The sequence below is a fragment of the Vanacampus margaritifer genome, chromosome 16 (genome assembly GCF_051991255.1).
Source record: "Vanacampus margaritifer isolate UIUO_Vmar chromosome 16, RoL_Vmar_1.0, whole genome shotgun sequence".
NCBI lineage: Eukaryota > Metazoa > Chordata > Actinopteri > Syngnathiformes > Syngnathidae > Vanacampus > Vanacampus margaritifer.
The window spans coordinates 715,700-732,246 of record NC_135447.1 but is presented as its reverse complement, the minus strand read 5'-3'; the positions used below and the strand labels follow the sequence as shown (position 1 = coordinate 732,246).

General features: G+C 42.0%; 3 protein-coding genes across 5 annotated transcripts in view; 2 read left to right on the top strand and 1 right to left on the bottom strand.

Annotated features, from left to right (window-relative positions):
* dclk1a (doublecortin-like kinase 1a) overlaps positions 1-6,369 on the top strand; it is a 30,936-nt gene extending 24,567 nt beyond the window's left edge. For both annotated transcript variants that reach the window (XM_077547319.1, XM_077547320.1), the window contains 9 exons: positions 610-729; positions 1,809-1,955; positions 2,028-2,161; positions 2,255-2,332; positions 2,405-2,501; positions 2,592-2,672; positions 2,856-2,963; positions 4,324-4,397; positions 4,712-6,369. In XM_077547319.1, the coding sequence (XP_077403445.1) occupies positions 610-729; positions 1,809-1,955; positions 2,028-2,161; positions 2,255-2,332; positions 2,405-2,501; positions 2,592-2,672; positions 2,856-2,963; positions 4,324-4,397; positions 4,712-4,769 (897 nt within the window). In that variant the 3' untranslated portion in view covers positions 4,770-6,369. The remainder of the gene's footprint in view (positions 1-609; positions 730-1,808; positions 1,956-2,027; positions 2,162-2,254; positions 2,333-2,404; positions 2,502-2,591; positions 2,673-2,855; positions 2,964-4,323; positions 4,398-4,711) is intronic.
* A 471-nt stretch (positions 6,370-6,840) lies between these two features.
* rfxap (regulatory factor X-associated protein) lies at positions 6,841-8,341 on the top strand. The gene is made up of 3 exons (XM_077547333.1): positions 6,841-7,528; positions 7,775-7,885; positions 7,977-8,341. The coding sequence occupies exons 1-3, from the start codon at positions 7,106-7,108 to the stop codon at positions 8,082-8,084; spliced, it is 642 nt and encodes a 213-aa protein (XP_077403459.1). The 5' UTR covers positions 6,841-7,105; the 3' UTR covers positions 8,085-8,341.
* A 390-nt stretch (positions 8,342-8,731) lies between these two features.
* Positions 8,732-16,125, bottom strand: smad9 (SMAD family member 9). Of its 2 annotated transcripts, none has more exons than XM_077546458.1 (9): positions 15,414-16,125; positions 14,583-14,780; positions 14,078-14,337; positions 12,909-13,124; positions 11,776-12,045; positions 11,408-11,515; positions 11,110-11,331; positions 9,872-10,128; positions 8,732-8,880 (listed from the first exon to the last, which is right to left on the bottom strand). In XM_077546458.1, exons 1-9 carry the CDS (start codon positions 15,512-15,514, stop codon positions 8,737-8,739), a joined length of 1,776 nt encoding a protein of 591 aa, XP_077402584.1. In that variant the 5' UTR covers positions 15,515-16,125; the 3' UTR covers positions 8,732-8,736. The 2 variants fall into 2 exon arrangements, with proteins under 2 accessions (XP_077402584.1, XP_077402585.1); XM_077546459.1 differs by having other exon boundaries at positions 14,583-14,776; positions 15,414-15,510.
* Positions 16,126-16,547: the final 422 nt, after the last annotated feature.

Below are 16,547 nucleotides of genomic sequence, written 5' to 3'. Positions count from 1 at the left end.
ATTCAGTTTAAAAAATAATATATATATTCCTCTGTTTTATGATACCCCCCCCCCCCCCCTCTGTTTTTCTGAGTCATTTTACCTCATGTTTTCTGAATCTTTTTTCCTGCTTTTCGGATAATTTAAAAAAAATGCAGTAAAACAGAAAAAAAATATTCAGAAAAACAGAAAAATTTAAAAATGACAAAAAAAACAAAAACATTAGTCAGAAAAACAAGAGGTTTGTTTTGTTTTGTTTTGTTTTCAAGTGAATGCAATACGCTTTTAGAAAAACAGAAACAAAAATATTCTGGAATTTATTTATTTTTTATTCAGTTTAAAAAATATATATATATTCCTCTGTTTTATGATCCCCCCCCCCCCCTCTGTTTTTCTGAGTCATTTTCCCTCATGTTTTCTGAATATTTTTTCCTGCTTTGTGGATAATTAAAAAAAAATGCAGTAAAACAGAAAAAAAAAATTCAGAAAACAGCAAAATTTAAAAATGACAAAAAAAAAAAAACATTAGTCAGAAAAACAAGAGGTTTGTTTTGTTTTGTTTTCAAGTGAATTTTCCGCCATTTTTCACATGAATAAATGGCTAATTCCGCTGCTAACGTTTGCTTGCAGGAGCACATGATCCAGAACGAGGTGGCCATCCTGCGGCGAGTCAAGCATCCCAACATCGTCCTGCTCATCGAGGAGGTGGACACGTACGGCGAGCTCTACCTGGTCATGGAGCTGGTCAAGGTACGTTTATTCTTCCGCGGAACGTGACACGATCGAGCGGCAAATTCCGAAGCGCTTTGCGGTGGCCCCGCGGCCTTTGAATGTAAAAAAGGAGGCGGGGAGCGCCAATGCATAATTGACGAAGCGTGAATGCCATCCATCTGTTTGACGAGGGGAGGACGTGTACGTGTGAGCCGGCCGGGAGACGATGAATGAGAGCGAAGAAGGCCGAGAGAGCACATGGCAATGTCGCCGCCGTCGTACGCGGCAACATTGACTAAAGTCTTCGTTCTTAAATACAAGATTGCAAGTCATATCTTTTTCCACCAGGATGTCCCCATTACATTTTTTTTGCGCCCGATTCTGACTATGACAATGAAAACAGTAGGGGCCCTAAAATAGAACTCTGGGGAACACCATATGACAGTGGGGCAATCATAGAGAGTGGGCCTCAACCATTTTTACCTTTTATCATGTCATTAATTTTTCATTTAATTTTAGGGGTAGACCGAAGACCGGCCAGGCCGATTATCGCTTTTGATGAAAATCGGTATCGGCCTGAGTAAAAAATTGGACGCTTAATAATAGATCTATTTGAAACTATGTTAGCTAAATTTCCAGTTAACTTTATGAGAGATGCTGCTGACCCGGGGAACGCTGTGCACCTTTTGTGACGGATAACAAAGTAAAAATGTAACATTTCTGAAGTTTGAACATTTTGGGAAAATATAAATAAATAAAACTTGAACATTTTGCAAATCAGATTTTTTTTTTTGAAAATTTTGATTTTTTTAAAATTTTACGCCAATATTTGTTTGCTTCCCTTTTACTGAAAATTTATATCGGCCTCCTTGGTTACTAACTCATTCACTGCCAGCCCAGTAAAAATTCATCTTTGACGTCTATAGTCGTCAATGGCAGTGAATGTGCTAATAATCGGAATCAGTATCGGCCTTGAAAAAAACATCAGTCTCTTTCCATTTTAAACTCTCTTTTTTTCACTTTGATCTTCTCGTCACAAATTTCCGGCCAATCTCTTTCCCAATTTGATTCCAGTCCAAATTGACAAATATGGCCGTCATGACTCGGTTTGTCCACAGGGGGGAGATCTATTTGACGCCATCACCTCGGCCAACCACTACACGGAGAAAGATGCCAGCGGGATGTTGTACAACCTGGCCAACGCCATCAAATACCTCCACAGCCTCAACATCGTGCACCGGGACATCAAGCCGGAAAACCTTCTGGTGAGGTCACTTCCCGGGGTCGCCGGGTCAATGAGTCGACATTCCAAATGAGCTCGCTGCTGTCATTTTTAGGTGTACGAGCACGCAGACGGCAGCAAGAGCCTCAAACTGGGCGACTTCGGTTTGGCCACGGTGGTGGACGGACCTCTTTACACTGTTTGCGGCACGCCCACATATGTAGCACCTGAAATCATTGCAGAAACTGGGTGGGTTAGGGTTAACCTTTAACCTTTTTTTTTTTAAATGATCTTTTTTTTTTTTGATGATGTTTTTTAAAGTGACGGAGCATGTTTGCGCAGGTACGGGCTTAAAGTGGACATCTGGGCGGCGGGCGTGATCACTTACATCCTGCTGTGCGGCTTCCCGCCTTTCCGAGGGTAAGCATCTCCTCGGCCTGACGGCGCCACGCCCTCTGCTGGCGGCTGACGTCACTGCGCCTTTGCTTGCAGGAGCAGCGAGGATCAGGAGGTTCTGTTCGACCAGATTCTGATGGGCCAGGTGGAATTTCCTCTGCCGTATTGGGACAACGTGTCGGACACGGCCAAGGTGAGCGGCAGTTTGGAAGGAATTTTGGTTCTTCTTGGAATGTTGCTGGGATCTTCCTCATGTTTTTTGTGGTTTCTTTTCTTGTCTCAGGAGCTGATCCGATCCATGCTGGAGGTTGAAGTGGACCAGCGGTACACGGCCCTGCAGGTCCTGGAGCATCCATGGGTCACTGTAAGAGCTTTGACTTAGATCAGTGGTCTGAAAGGCATTTTCTGTTCTTATCGTTATTTTCCCGCCGATGATTGTTTGCCTTTGAGTCTTTTTTTTCTTCTTTTTGTTTGCAGCTTTGCATGAATTGATGATTGGTTGTTGGTTTAAGACGTAATTGACGCTCGTTGCGCTTACTGCATGCAGGACGAAGGACTTTGCGAGAACGACCGGCAACTGTCGGTAGCAGGGAAGATCAAGAAGCATTTCAACACCGCACCCAAGGACAGCGACAACACGCAGGCACTCATTTCGGTGAGGGGGAAACAAAAATGGACATTTGCATGTGCCTCGGGGTTTTCAAAGTAGGGTTTTTAACTAGATTTGGGGTTTAACTTAGGGTTGAGGTTTCAGTTTGTGATTTTAATAGATTTAGGCTTTCAACGTTAAGGGTTTGAAAGTACGGATACAGAAAGTAGGATGCGGAGGCGTAGCTTGCCATCAGGCAAGGCAGGCAATTTGGCCCTTAGCCAGCAGGGACCCCCACGGGTCCGACAGGTAGACCATGTATAGTGAGGCTTCTTTTTTTTAAATACCATGCATAGTAAAGCCTTTCAAAAAAAAGATTATTTTTTTAATAAGGTGGGGGTTAAATGACCATGCATAGTAAGTTTTTTTTGTTTTTTGTTTTTAAACCTTGTATAGTAAGGCCTTTAAAAAAATACAAACTAAAAACTATGTATAGTAAGGTGGGGGGTAACGACCATGGATGTAGTAGGGTGTTGTTGTTTTTTTTAAGCGACCATGTATATATAGTAAGGCATTTTTTTTAAATGACCATGTAAGGCGTTTTTAAAAAAAAAAATTTATAACAACCATGTTGCATAGTAAGGCATTTTTCTTTAAAAGGACCAAGCATAGTAAGGTGTTTTTTTTTTTAAACAAACATATATAGTAAGGCAGGATTTTTTTTAAACACCTTGTATAGTGAAGCCTCTTTTTTTCTTTTTTTCTTTTTTTTAAATGAACTGGGCGGGTAAACAACCATGGACAGACCTTTAAAAAAACAAAAACAAAGACTATGTATAATAAGGCATTTTTCTAAACGACCATTCATAGTAAGGCGTTTATTTTTTTTTATTTATTTATTTTTTCCAGGAGAGCTCAGTATTGTTCATTCGGTTTGACATCATCATTGCTCTCCTTTTTTTAAAAAAAAACAAACAAATAAATTAAAAAAATTTAATAAATGTTTTTTTTTTTTTTTTTTTTTTTTTTTTTTAATAACAACCATGTTGTATAGTAAAGCGTTTTTTTTTAAACGACCAAGCATAGTAAGGTGTTTTTTTTAAACGAGGTGTTTTTTTCAAATGACCATTTATAGTAAGGCGTTTTAAAAAAAACAACAACAACAACCATGTGTAGTAAGGCATTTAAAAGATGACTGTATAATAAAGCTTTTTTTTGTTAAACGACCATGTATATAGCGAGGCGTTTTTTTTATGTTGCTATGCTGATAGAGTTTCAAAATAGGGTTTCAAAGTAGGGTTAGGATTTCAAAGTAAGGTTTGGGTTTAGTCCGCCAGCAGGAAGAGATGAAAATGTTTTGATGGAGTGTGTTGTTGTTGTTGTTTTGTGTGTGTGTGACTCTGCTGTGTTGTGCGTTTGCGCTCAGTTGGACGGAAGCTTTTCTATGCAGAGATCCGGCTCGTTGGACTTCCATCAGCACCCGACCATGTACTGGATCAGGTAAGCCAGGCTGAGACCGTCGTCATCACACACCCAAATCACCCCAACAGTGACACTTTTGAAAAATAAATAAATAATACATAATAAAAAAGAAAAGAAGTCACACTTTATCTCTTTTTTTTTTAAATAAATAAATTAATTAATAATGTTAAAAAAGAAAAAAAAGGGACTACTGTATTTCTACCAAAAATGCAGATGTTCTGTTTCTTTTCCAGTTTGACTTTTTTGTGATGATAAATCCATCAAGTAAAAGTCATGATACTGAGTGAAACTTTTCCAGGGCTGAATTTCATAAGTCCATCCCCCCCTTTCAGACCTCCCATGTTGATAAGGAGAGGTCGCTTCTCGGACGAGGACGCCACCAGGATGTGATGTTTTTTGCAACAACAAAAAGTCTCCAGAGCGTCCCTGCCCGCCCAAACAAACGTCAGCCTCCCACGTGACGCTGACGACATCTCCATCAGCTCTCAGAGGGCGGGAATACCTTGGTGGATTTCTCGCAATGGTGAAAACTTTGACCCCCCCTCCCAAAAAAAAAACTGTGCGTGAGAATTTTTCTTTCCAAGAGGAGAAGTTTTTTTAAATTTATTTTTTATCTATTTTTTTTGTCCAAGCTGTCTCATCCGACATTCGTCGTTCCCCTTCTGTGATGGAACATCCTTGGCAATATGGACCAATGAACTTCATCTGTTTTTTTTTACATACATAACAGTATATATATAGATATACACACATTGTACTTATTTTCCTTTTTTCAAAGAAATATGTTGTTATCGGTGGAACGAAGTCGGTGTTTTTTGCGGTAGGCAAGCGTAGACTTTGACGAAAAAAATGTGGCGTAGACGCTTTTCCATGAAGATGCCGACGGACGGTGCGTTCGGGGGCCTTCCGTGCGTTTGAGTGCCGCTTCATTGACTGCTGGTGTGTAGCAAACATGTTTACATGGTCGCCCTTCAGCCACGCGAAAAGCCTCCCCGCCCCGAAGCAGACGAAGGCGCAACCTCGCTGATGTCAAACATGCGGAACCAGCAGCACTCGAGTGGATTTGCGCCACCTGGAACAAACCTCATTCAGTCTCATTCTTTCTTCGTTTGTTTAGCATAACAGACACACAGTAGCTATTAATAATGTTGAATATTGTTAAAAAAAATGTTTTTTAGTATTGACTGGCAAAAAGGGGAGATCATCTGGTCAAACATCAAACTTTGCTGCCATGCTCCGCCCACACAACAACCAAAATATTTGACAACTTATCGCCATCCATTTGTCGAGTGACAATTTGGTAGCAATCGGACCAAATCTAGGAGGAGTGAAGCCGTGGAAATGGTAGTAAAACGGAGCCTAAAGTGGTTGTTTTAAACCAAAGATGGCAGACTTCCTGTGTCTTGTGGGTCGAGACGTGCCTACCAAATTTCATACAGATCAATAAAACTGGCTTGCGGGGATCCATTTTCAAGATGGTAGCGTACGGTCTGACCAACCAACTTCTTTGGCGTTGACGTTCCTTATAGGATTCCTGTTGAATAAATACCAAGTCATCAAACATCACCGTCATGCTCCGCCCACACACTGCAATTGATCATACCCGCCGTCTCGTGTACATGATCAAAATTTGGTAGCAATCGGATCAAGACGCATGGAAATGGCCAAAGTGGCCCTAAAATGGCCGCTTGAAAGCAAAATGGCAGACTTCCTGTGTCCTTTTTCTGGTGGCTCGTGCGGGGCCGATGATCTCCCGGGCAGTTGTCGCTTTTGTCTGCGGGTTCCTGTGACGTGTCGGCCATATTGACCGCGACCGACGCCAAGCGGTCGACAAACAGCAAGAAAGGCAACAAGCGCTCACCAAAGTGCTAACAGCTGCACGACACCATTACTGACGCCTGTTGCAATACCAATACGTGTACCTCTCTTCAACAGTGCTCTATCAATAACAACATGCTATTAAAGATTATTAAAATGCTTCAAAAACAAACATGTCTCTTTTAATATCAATGCAAGAATATTACATAAAATGTGTAAATGTCCTACCATTTTTTTCCTAAAAGCAACATTTTTTTTCTTCTTTTTTTTTCAAATTGAAGAATAAAATATTTTTTTTCAATTAAAAAATGATTGAAACAACTACAGAGGCTATTTGTTCTTGAAAAGAAACAAACATCGAATACAAAACAATCATTTCTCAAAAATATAAAACTTGTATTTTGAGGAAAAATTTGACTTTCTCCAAATGTTTTTTTTTTTTACTTTTCACTGAAAAACTCAAACAAAATTCACTCACTTTTTTTTTTTTGAAAAAATAATCTTTTCATAGAATGCGCTTTAAAAAAAATCTGTATTGTCCTAATAAATATAAAAATACTTATCTTAAATTTTTAACAAAACCCTGCTTGTAATTAAACATTTCTCCTCTAGAGGACGCTCTAAGCACAGGAAACTGATGTGAGGCGAAGAAGGAAAAGAAAACGAAGAAGAACAGCTATCAATAACAGTACTGTAGTATTAGTACACAACAAACACGTCTGTCGTTATATAACATCGTATTTATGAACCGCAACCTTCTTTTCCGGCTATTATTTAATTTAAATAAGATCGTGAAATGTTGGCAACCCGCTAGACAGACTGGCTGGAGGTAAACGCAAGCACGCCGCCGCGAGCGTGTTTTTAGCATCTTTTAGCTCGTTGCCGCTAGCTTTTTTTTCTTGCACAAGATGAGCGACGACGAAGCTTCGTTACGCAAGGACGCCTCCAAAGCCATCCTGCTCACCAAGGACGGCCAGCGCTACATCGTAGGCGACAGCCGATCGGTGGACAACCGCAACGTGATCACGCTCATCCCCATGGAGACCGCCGACCTCATGGACTTGGACGACGCGGACGAGGAGAGCGACGTGCTGGACGCGTCCGACCCGCGCGACGGCGCCGCCAGCCCGGAAGAGCTGAACGACGACGAGGCGTCGGAGGGCGACGGCGCCGCGCCCAAGCAGTGCACCTACGACGGCTGCACGGAGACCACCACGCAGGTGGCCAAGCAGCGCAAGCCGTGGATGTGCAAGAAGCACCGCAACAAGATGTACAAGGACAAGTACAAGAAAAAGAAGAGCGATCAGGCCATGTCCACCAACAAAATGGACGTAGGTGCACACGCAGCATGCACTTGATTCTTTTAATAATCAGTAATCTGTCAATTATTTGTTCCGTGAAGCGGATTTTTTTTTACACCGCGAAACGAGTGGACTAGTCAGTTCTGTGGTTTGGGTAAATATGCAATGTGTAATTCTCATTTGACTTTTGTTTAGTTATACAGTAAACGTCAACGGGAAGTAGAATTCTACAACTTGAAGCAAGCACAATTGGCATTTATTGATGTTTGGTTTCAGGACAGCTGTGATGAGCGTCCTGTGTCCGTCAACAAGCAGCGTTTGGGGGCAATGGGGGACCGGCCGGCCAGACCTTCCCTCATCGAGCAGGTGCTGAACCAAAAAAGGCTGGTAAGCTACCACCTGTTGAAAATAACATATGGAGCGAACGCTGTGGTTTTGCTGCTTATCAATTCTCACATGCCGCGCTGACGTCCACCAGTCGCTGCTGAGGAGTCCGGAGGTGATTCAGTTCCTACAGGAGCAGCAGCACATCCTGGCGGTGCAGAGTCGAAGTCTGGCGCTGCAGCACAACTTTAGCGGATGCTGACTTGTTCTTAATACGCCGCCACTGTTATTTATTTGTTTTATTTAAAAATAAGAAGAGAAAGCATGATGAAAGCTGCCTGTTTTTGGCCCTTTGTGTTATTTCATGGTGTTTGTTGTTGTCAGGAGTTTTTAACTGGAGTTTTGTGCTTTAAAAAAAAAAAACAGATTCATTGTGCTTATGTTGTGTTGCAAGGATATGTTCGAGCTCTGTGACACACCCACACAAGTGAAATAAAAAAAATATTGCAACGATTGAAACTCTTGATTTCATATTGATTTCAATCTATGATCACAATGCTAACATTAGCATTAGCCTAATAGCATAGATAATTCATTACCTGTGAATATATTAGCACAAATCTCATTTTAGCCTTGAAAAAAAGTTTAATATAAGTACAAAGAAACACAAAAAATGGTCAGTATACATTAAAATAACATTTAAAGACAAATCACACACACACACACAAGGAAGCGCTGCATGATCTTGAAGTACCGCCGGGATGCACAAGAAAATGACAAAAGCTGCAATGAAGCCAAATTAGAAGTCAGTCTCACGGTAAACAAGCACCACAGCCTGGAAGCTTCTGGAGGAGCTCCTCCCAGCCCCCGCCCCACCCCAACCCCACCCCAACCCCACCCCAACCGCCTGCCTCCTACGACACGGAGGATATGGGGTTGTGCGGGGAGCCCATTTGCGTGAGGACCTTGTCCAGCCATTGCAGGGGCCCATGTAGGTGCACCTCAATCCAGCAGGGGGTGCTAGTCACATCCTGGCGGTGGTACTCTGCCCCCCACCCCTAGAACAAGACACAGCACAATTGGATCGTACCACCGATTTGAATCTATGACTGGATAGCCGATAGGCCAAGACTTTTGAAGCCGCGAGGCCGCCATATTGCTCCTCCCAAGAAACGTTTCTCAGCCTACAATCCTATACATTCACATTATCCAAATTGGAGAACATTTGAGACAGTACATAGTAGAAAAAGCATGATTAATGGTGTTTTAATTTGTTAAACATAAACAAGAGGTCTTCAGACATTTTACAACTTGCCTTAAATAAATGTATAAAATGCTTAATGATGTTCACAGGAGGAAACTTGTGTATATATATATATATATATATATATATATAAACCTTCGTGTTTGGACAAAACAAAAAAGATAAAATCCCGGAAATGTGCTTTGCCTTGCAATAAAACTGGCAAAGGCCAAAGAGCGAAATCATTTATGGCCACCCACCTAATATTTATTTATTTTTTACAAAAGGGGATATTATTATGATATTAGATTATAGCACCTCCAATAAAACTGTCAAAGGTTGGAATGATTTATGGCCACCAACCTAATAAAAATATTGATGTTTTGACAACATCCATCCAAATCGCTTTAGGGTATATCCGGATTTACACAATAACATTGTCAACGATTCAAAAGGGAAAAGATTTATGGCTCTACACAAAAAAACATTGATCTTTTGAGAATATAATATCCACAAACATGAGCATGTATTACAAATAATTTTTGGCACCACAAAAAAAATATGGGATGATTTACGGTCCCCTGGATTGGAGGTCATAAACTTTAAATGTGTAAAATTTAGACCTATCATAAGTTTTAGTGGCAAAAAAAAAGATGTACATCATTTTTCAACAGCTTTGTTGTTCAACCTAATTCAAAAGCGACCTTTTCAACAATCAGACTCTTATTTTGAAAATTCAAACTTCTGGTTCCTGGTACCTTCACGGGAGCATATTAGACTTTTACATCCGTCCGAGCGCGTCTTACCTTGACAAAGCTCATGCGGATGGTGCACATCTTGGTGAGCTCGTAGACCACCTCGAAGCCGTGGTTGACGGACTGAGCGAGCAGCTGAGCGAACAGTTGGTTGTTGAAGATCTTCAAGCTGCAGCCGCTGGGGATCTTGCACACGGTGGTGGCGTGGAAGCCGTGCTGAAAGTTGCAGTTGCGGCTCTGCACGAACACGCTGCTGTCGCTCAGGCACTCGGCATACACTTCGCCGCCCACGTAGTACAAGTGCAAGCCTGGGAGAGACACAGAGCGCCGTTGATTCATGCGCCGACAAATGCGTGTCAAAAGAATGTCACTGATCAACGGCCGGAATGATTAATACGCAAAAAGTTTCAAATTTACAAATGTGGAAAATAGGGATATATTTCCAGTAAACTTTTAATTAAAATTAATTAATTTATTTACAATTTTAAATAGGAAAAAGATGTGACAATTCCACTTTTTTTATATTAAAATCATTTGAAATTTGAAAAAAAACGTGACATCTTGTCATATTTAAATTTATTCTCAATTTTTGTATTTAAAAAATGGTGTGAAAAACTGTCATGCAACTTTTTTTTTTAATTAAAACCATAATCATTTGAAATACAAATGTGTAAAATGTATTTCTAATTTTAATTTAAAAACTCATTGTCAATTATAATTTTTAATTGAACTCTTTTACAAAAAATTGTTAAAATAAAAGTGTGGCATATAGAACATAAAACTGATTTTACAATTTTAAAATAGAAAGTTCTACCTTGTTACGTTCATTTTTTATTATAATTTTCAATTTCAAAAATCACGTAGAAACTTTTCATCTGATTTTTTTTACACAAAATAATCTTTTGAAATATTAAATTAAAAAAAATCATGTAGCAACCTTTCATGCAACTTTTTTTTTTTTACACAAAAAAACATTTGAAATAAACAATGTGATATATTTTTCCAATGTTCAATTTAAAAATAAACAAATTTTCATTATACTTTTTTTTTTAACATTCAGCCCTTATTCACCTTTACTAATCTTTAAGCAAGAGATTCTGTCATTTTTCAGTCGATTTTTCAGTCGATTTTTCAGTCGATTTTTCAGTCGATTTTTCAGTCGAGAGTAAAAAAAAAAAAGTGACAACCTCCACAAAGATCCTTTAACGCATAAGGTGTGAACTAATACCACTTTTTTTTTTTTTTAAACCCTCCAAATTTGTCTGATAAAAACCAGCAACGATGGTGACCTTTGCCGATGTGTCGCCGCGTGTGCTCGATGGTGGAGTTGCGGTTGACGTTGGACAACAGGCCCAGGCAGAAGCGGTTCTTGTTGTTGGACGGGTCGGTGAAGCCGTCCACCAGCACGCTGCGCGACGACGCGTGGAAAGTCTCGCCCACGCGGTTGTTCAGCTCGTAGTAGGCGATGGAGCACCAGTACTCGGGCTCCTCGTAGCACACGGGACGCAAATCTGGAGGAAGGGGGGGTGTGAACGAGGAAATCCTTCCACCAGAACATCCGGTGGTGGCGGTAGAACTTGGACTTGCCTCTATGCGGAGCGGAGAAGGTTAGCTTGGTGGTTTCTGCGGTGTTGCCAGGTTTCACGTCCTCCTGCGGGCTGGACTCCATCATGCTGTACGGTGGAGGGGGAGTTTCTAACAGAGGTGGGGTGGGGGGTTGCTGTTAAGTTTTCACGGCCAAACATCAGGAAGTCCTGAAGTTCCAAGTTCATCGTCAAATTAGCAATAAACAAACATGCTGCCTCTTGTTGAGAAATATTAGCATATGCTAACTGTGTCAGCGTAGGCAACCTTGCTCTAAAATCAAGAAACGTGTTTAACACATCATACCATCGTCACAAAACGGTTCAAATGTTAATTTCCGCCGCAGCCCGTTTAGCCGGCCGGTGTCTTACCTGCAATGTGGTAGGGGCTACCGGGCTCGGCGGAGCCACCGGGAGACTCGGGGTAGCCCTGCGAGGCGGGGGAGCGTCCGTGGCACGAGGACGACGGTGACGAAGACGAGAAGGAGGACGATGAGCCCGCTAGCGGCGGGAAGGACTCCGGGTAGGTGGCGTTCTGCGGCATGAGCGGCTCGTTGTGCAGCGAGGCGTTGCGGAACTTGGCCAGGAGGCTGTGCTGCGGGTTGAACTCGCTGTGGCGCGGCACGAGGACGGGCGGCAGCACTGGGAGGGAAAATAATCGGAAAGAAATTGCTAGCTGAGATTCTGAGCTAAATATCTTCAAAATAGAGACGAGAGCTCGGCAAACATGTTGACATGTGAAAGCAATCACGTTAAAATCGAATTTACTGACGCGCTAACTTTACCTGTTTTTGGAACCTCACTCCATTCGCTTTATGCCACTCAGTAAAATGCGAATTTGAAAAGGAATTGGAAAAAAAATCAAGACCAAAGTCTAGCAATAACCGTAAGCTGTGCACATGAACAACAAATGTATTCATGCGCTAACCTCACTTAGCTTTGGAACCAAATTCCAATCAACACCACTTTGTATTGGAAAAATATGGAAATAGCTCGGTCTAGTTTGTCAGTTTAGCAAATGAAAGCAAACTTATTTACGCGCAAATATCCCCCACCTGCGGAACCACACTCCATTTCCCATTCTGTCGATCGTGTACAATACTGTATACTCAAGTGATGTAATTACGACGCACTTCAGTAAGTTCAAACCGTTAGAAGCGAAACCAAATAGAGTGTATGTACTTTTACATCCCGCAGCCCATTTAGGCACCAAACTAATTGGGTCGTCCGAATTTGCCACTGCTCTCTTCTTTATAAAGATGCACTGACCACATACCATAATTGATCACATTTGTGATGTGATGTTACTGTTTACTTCCTGTTTTGATTTCTACAGCAGCCTGTTTAGGCGGCAAAATCATTGCGCATGAATGAATGTTGTGTTGGTGTAAGCGTGTCAATACGAGCATTTAGATAAATGTAACAATTAACTGTCGCTAATAATAATTCCTTTTACTTCATGTTCGGAGTTCTACAGCAGCCCGATTAGGCGGAATGAGTCTTACCTGGTGTTTCGACGCGCCGGTAGTGGTAAGGGTTGACGCAGATGTCCTTTTGCTTGGAGCCGAAGGGAAACTCGCAGCAGTCGAGCGCCTTGAGCTCATGGTGCGACTGCAGGTCTGGCCAGCGCCACACCCGGCAATAGATAACATGCGGCAAGCCCTTGCGGTGCGACACCTGCAGCCTCCCGTCTAGTGAGCGGGGGATGGTCACACACTTGCCTGATAAGGGACAAATGACGATTACATCATGTTAGGCACACATCAGTCGAAATCCAACTAAAAGCATTTTGCCACGACAAACAAGTTGTCTTTACAGATTTTGTGACGCTCCTTTGCCAAATGATCAAAGAGTAGTAAATTAATGAGGAGGTCATAAATCAACAAGTCATCTTTATTTTGACAAATGCTGTTCTCTATCACTTTACATCTGGATTTTATGGCATCATGTTGTCAAATATTAAAATGTAACGATTGTATTTATGAGGTCATAAATCAGCAAGAGGCCATAAATCTTCAGGACATTCCTTGTTGCTTATGTCAGTATTCTCTGCCTCGCTACATGTGGATTTTATGACCTGCTATTGTCAAATTGTTTTTAAGTGGGTTGTCATGAATCAATCAGAAGACATCAATCTATTAACACATACCAAAGAGTGTTTATTACTTGTATTGGTGGCTATATTTAGGTGCCATAAATCTAGCAGTGTATGTCTTATTGGAATACCTCTCTACACCTGGATATTTATGATTTTCTGTTGTTAAAAGATTGCTTTATTAGGGTTGTCATAAATGAGAGGCCATACATCTATCACAACTTTTTATTTTCATGAACTGTATTTTCCTACCGGTGGATTTTATGATGTGAAAAACATCAATGGTAATTGTTTTAATAACAGCCATTCTCTACCTAATGACAAAAGATCACAGAACAGATGGTTATAGTGATGGCCATAAATCTTCAAGGGCCACAAATCTTCGAGGGCCACAAATCAACTGTCATTTTACTGTTATTTCCAACTCACTGCATCTGGGTTTTATAACTTCATACGATGACATGTAATGATTTTATTGAGTCACAAGTCAATCAGAGGCCATAAATCTATCTATTGTCTCCACCCGTCATTGGATTTCATTGGGGTGGTACGTATGTATGTTCTGACGTGGCGACTCACTGGGCTGTCCGGGGCAGCTGAGGGCCCGCTCCAGCTCCTCCATGGCTCCTTTCTTCTTCTTGAGCTTCTTCACCAGAGAGTCCACAGCCTTCTCGGCCCACTTCTCCTCCTCGTCGCCCTGCTTCCAGCCCAGCAGACGCTTCACCGCCGGGCTGGTGAAGGAGAAGAGCGAAGTGATGGACGTGGAGGAGTTCATGGTCCCGGGACGCTTGGTTTCCGATGCTTGGACTCTCGAGGATCCTGGTCTAGGTTTGCTGCATCTGTTAAGAGAAGCGAGAGGATAATGGTGCCATCGATTGATTTATCGTCTTAAGGAACGTGAAAAGGAAGTTAACGACTGTCAATATGTAACAAAATATGTACTCGCCTATTGATAATGGATGTGGTGATGAAGGTGCCAACTTGTCTTTTTCAAAATTTCAATAGCGACTTATAGTTAGCAACTTATTGTTGGTTCACTGCCATACAACAAGGTCACGACTGTTAACAGATAATCAACACTCACCCTTTTGAATTTTCCGGATGCAGTGATGAAAAGCGCCTTAGTATCGAAATGGTTCCGTCAAGTCTTGTGCCTCGGTCATGAGAGAGGTGAGATGATGCCAGTGATGAGGAGGAAGAAGGTTTTCCAGGCAGGAGGAGGAAGAAGGTCCTCTTGTGGCGTCTCTCTTTCTCTTGCGAAGACGCCCAGGAGCCGAACTGTCTGGCCAGAACACATCACAGGACAGGAGGAGGAGGGGGGGTGAGCGTTTGCTGTGTGTGTGTGTTTTGGGTGTGTGCGTGCGTGCGTGCGCGCGCGCGTTTATTTCTCTGCTTGTCCAGCAAACCATCTTGCTCACAATGATGCCGCATCACACCGGAAATGAGCAGGTCACACTCATCATGATGTTCCATGAGGACTTTAAAAAAAATGTTTTAAGTTATGCAAACTATAGCCTAGTAAACACACACTCCCACACAAATGCTTTATGGAGGCCGGCGTCACACAGTCTGCCGGCTCAGATAGTCCAATTACCTAATGCTTTATCACCAGGACCCCCCCCCCCCCCGCCCCTTCTTCCTCACGCCCACTCCTCGACAAAACGTAAACAAGCCAAATTCCTTTTACTACAAGTGAACGCAACAGCAAGTGTCATTCATAAACACCACGCACGATTAATTAGGCATTGCTCAAATTAATTGTGTCATCAATTTCTTCATTAAAAGCTAAAACGCAAGCGGCATCAAATGCAAAAGTCCCCCAAACTACTATTTAACTATAAAGTTTATAAGTTTTAATGGTTCGAATATGAATATGAATATCCACAGACTAGAAGTATTATTAATGATGTCTCACCTCCACGTTAGTAGCAGCAGCAGTAAGTAGTCCACGCGGTGTAACCCGACTGAAGTCAGTGTCAAGGTATTTGCGCTGTCGCACACTCGAATGGCTAGCATCCGTTGTGGGTGTTTCAAAATAAGAGTCTTTACTTAAAAACAAAACAAAAACAGTCTATGCATTATGGAAATACAACCATATTAATAATGATCCCCTGGGCGTTATTTTATTTTGAAATGGCTTGGTCAGAACCAAGAAAAAGCCAAAAATTGGCGTGAACTAACAGCATTACAAGCATAAGCTTCTGGTTATAATCTCATAATAATGTTAAAAAAACAACTTAACAATTTTAGGCTGTAGTTATTTGGCCATCTCCTGCTCTTGGCTTCTTGGCGATAAAATGTCTTGTCACAAGTGATAATATTATGGAATCTATATAATGTTGCCGTTCAGTTCCTTGTCAGAGAACAGGAAGTTGTACAAACCGTGCGAAAATACTGAAGCGTTGCGAGTTGGACATGTGCGTTCGAAGGTTTAGAGAGGGTCAAACCTTAAGTTCATTTGTAAGTCACAGTAGGAGCATCCTGGACATTCGCTACAAGTGGACTATTGCTAACTCATTATATTATTATTCCCCCACAGTAATTTGGGACTTGCTTAAAACTTAAAAGGTTAATTTAAAGGTTAGCACTTAAAACCTAATGTAAAAATAACTTTTACCAAACCAGTACCCACTTGACTTAGCAGGCTATTGTTGTGAAGGGCACACGGAACCGCCTCCGGTGGTAATGTGGCCACCTTATCGCCGCAGGTCCGAGGCGGGCCGGCTCGCGGGAGTCTGCTGGGCTCCTGCAGGCTCCAGTCCGAGCGCCGCACAGCAGCCACGGCGGCGTCAGGCTGGCTGGAACCGGAGCGCCGGCGCTCCAGATCCCTCCGCCGCCTTCCCACCTGACAAACATGTTTTACATGCGCGCTTCAAGTCTGTGAATGCATCATCGTTTCATTTTAAGCGAAGAGGGCAAGCGGCTCGGAATTGGATGGAAAATATTTATAAAGAAACAAACAAACATAAAAACACATAGCTTGGGCCATATTGTGTGTTAGCGGAAAGTTACTTGATTACCTTTGAGTGGGGAGTCCGGTATGGAAGGC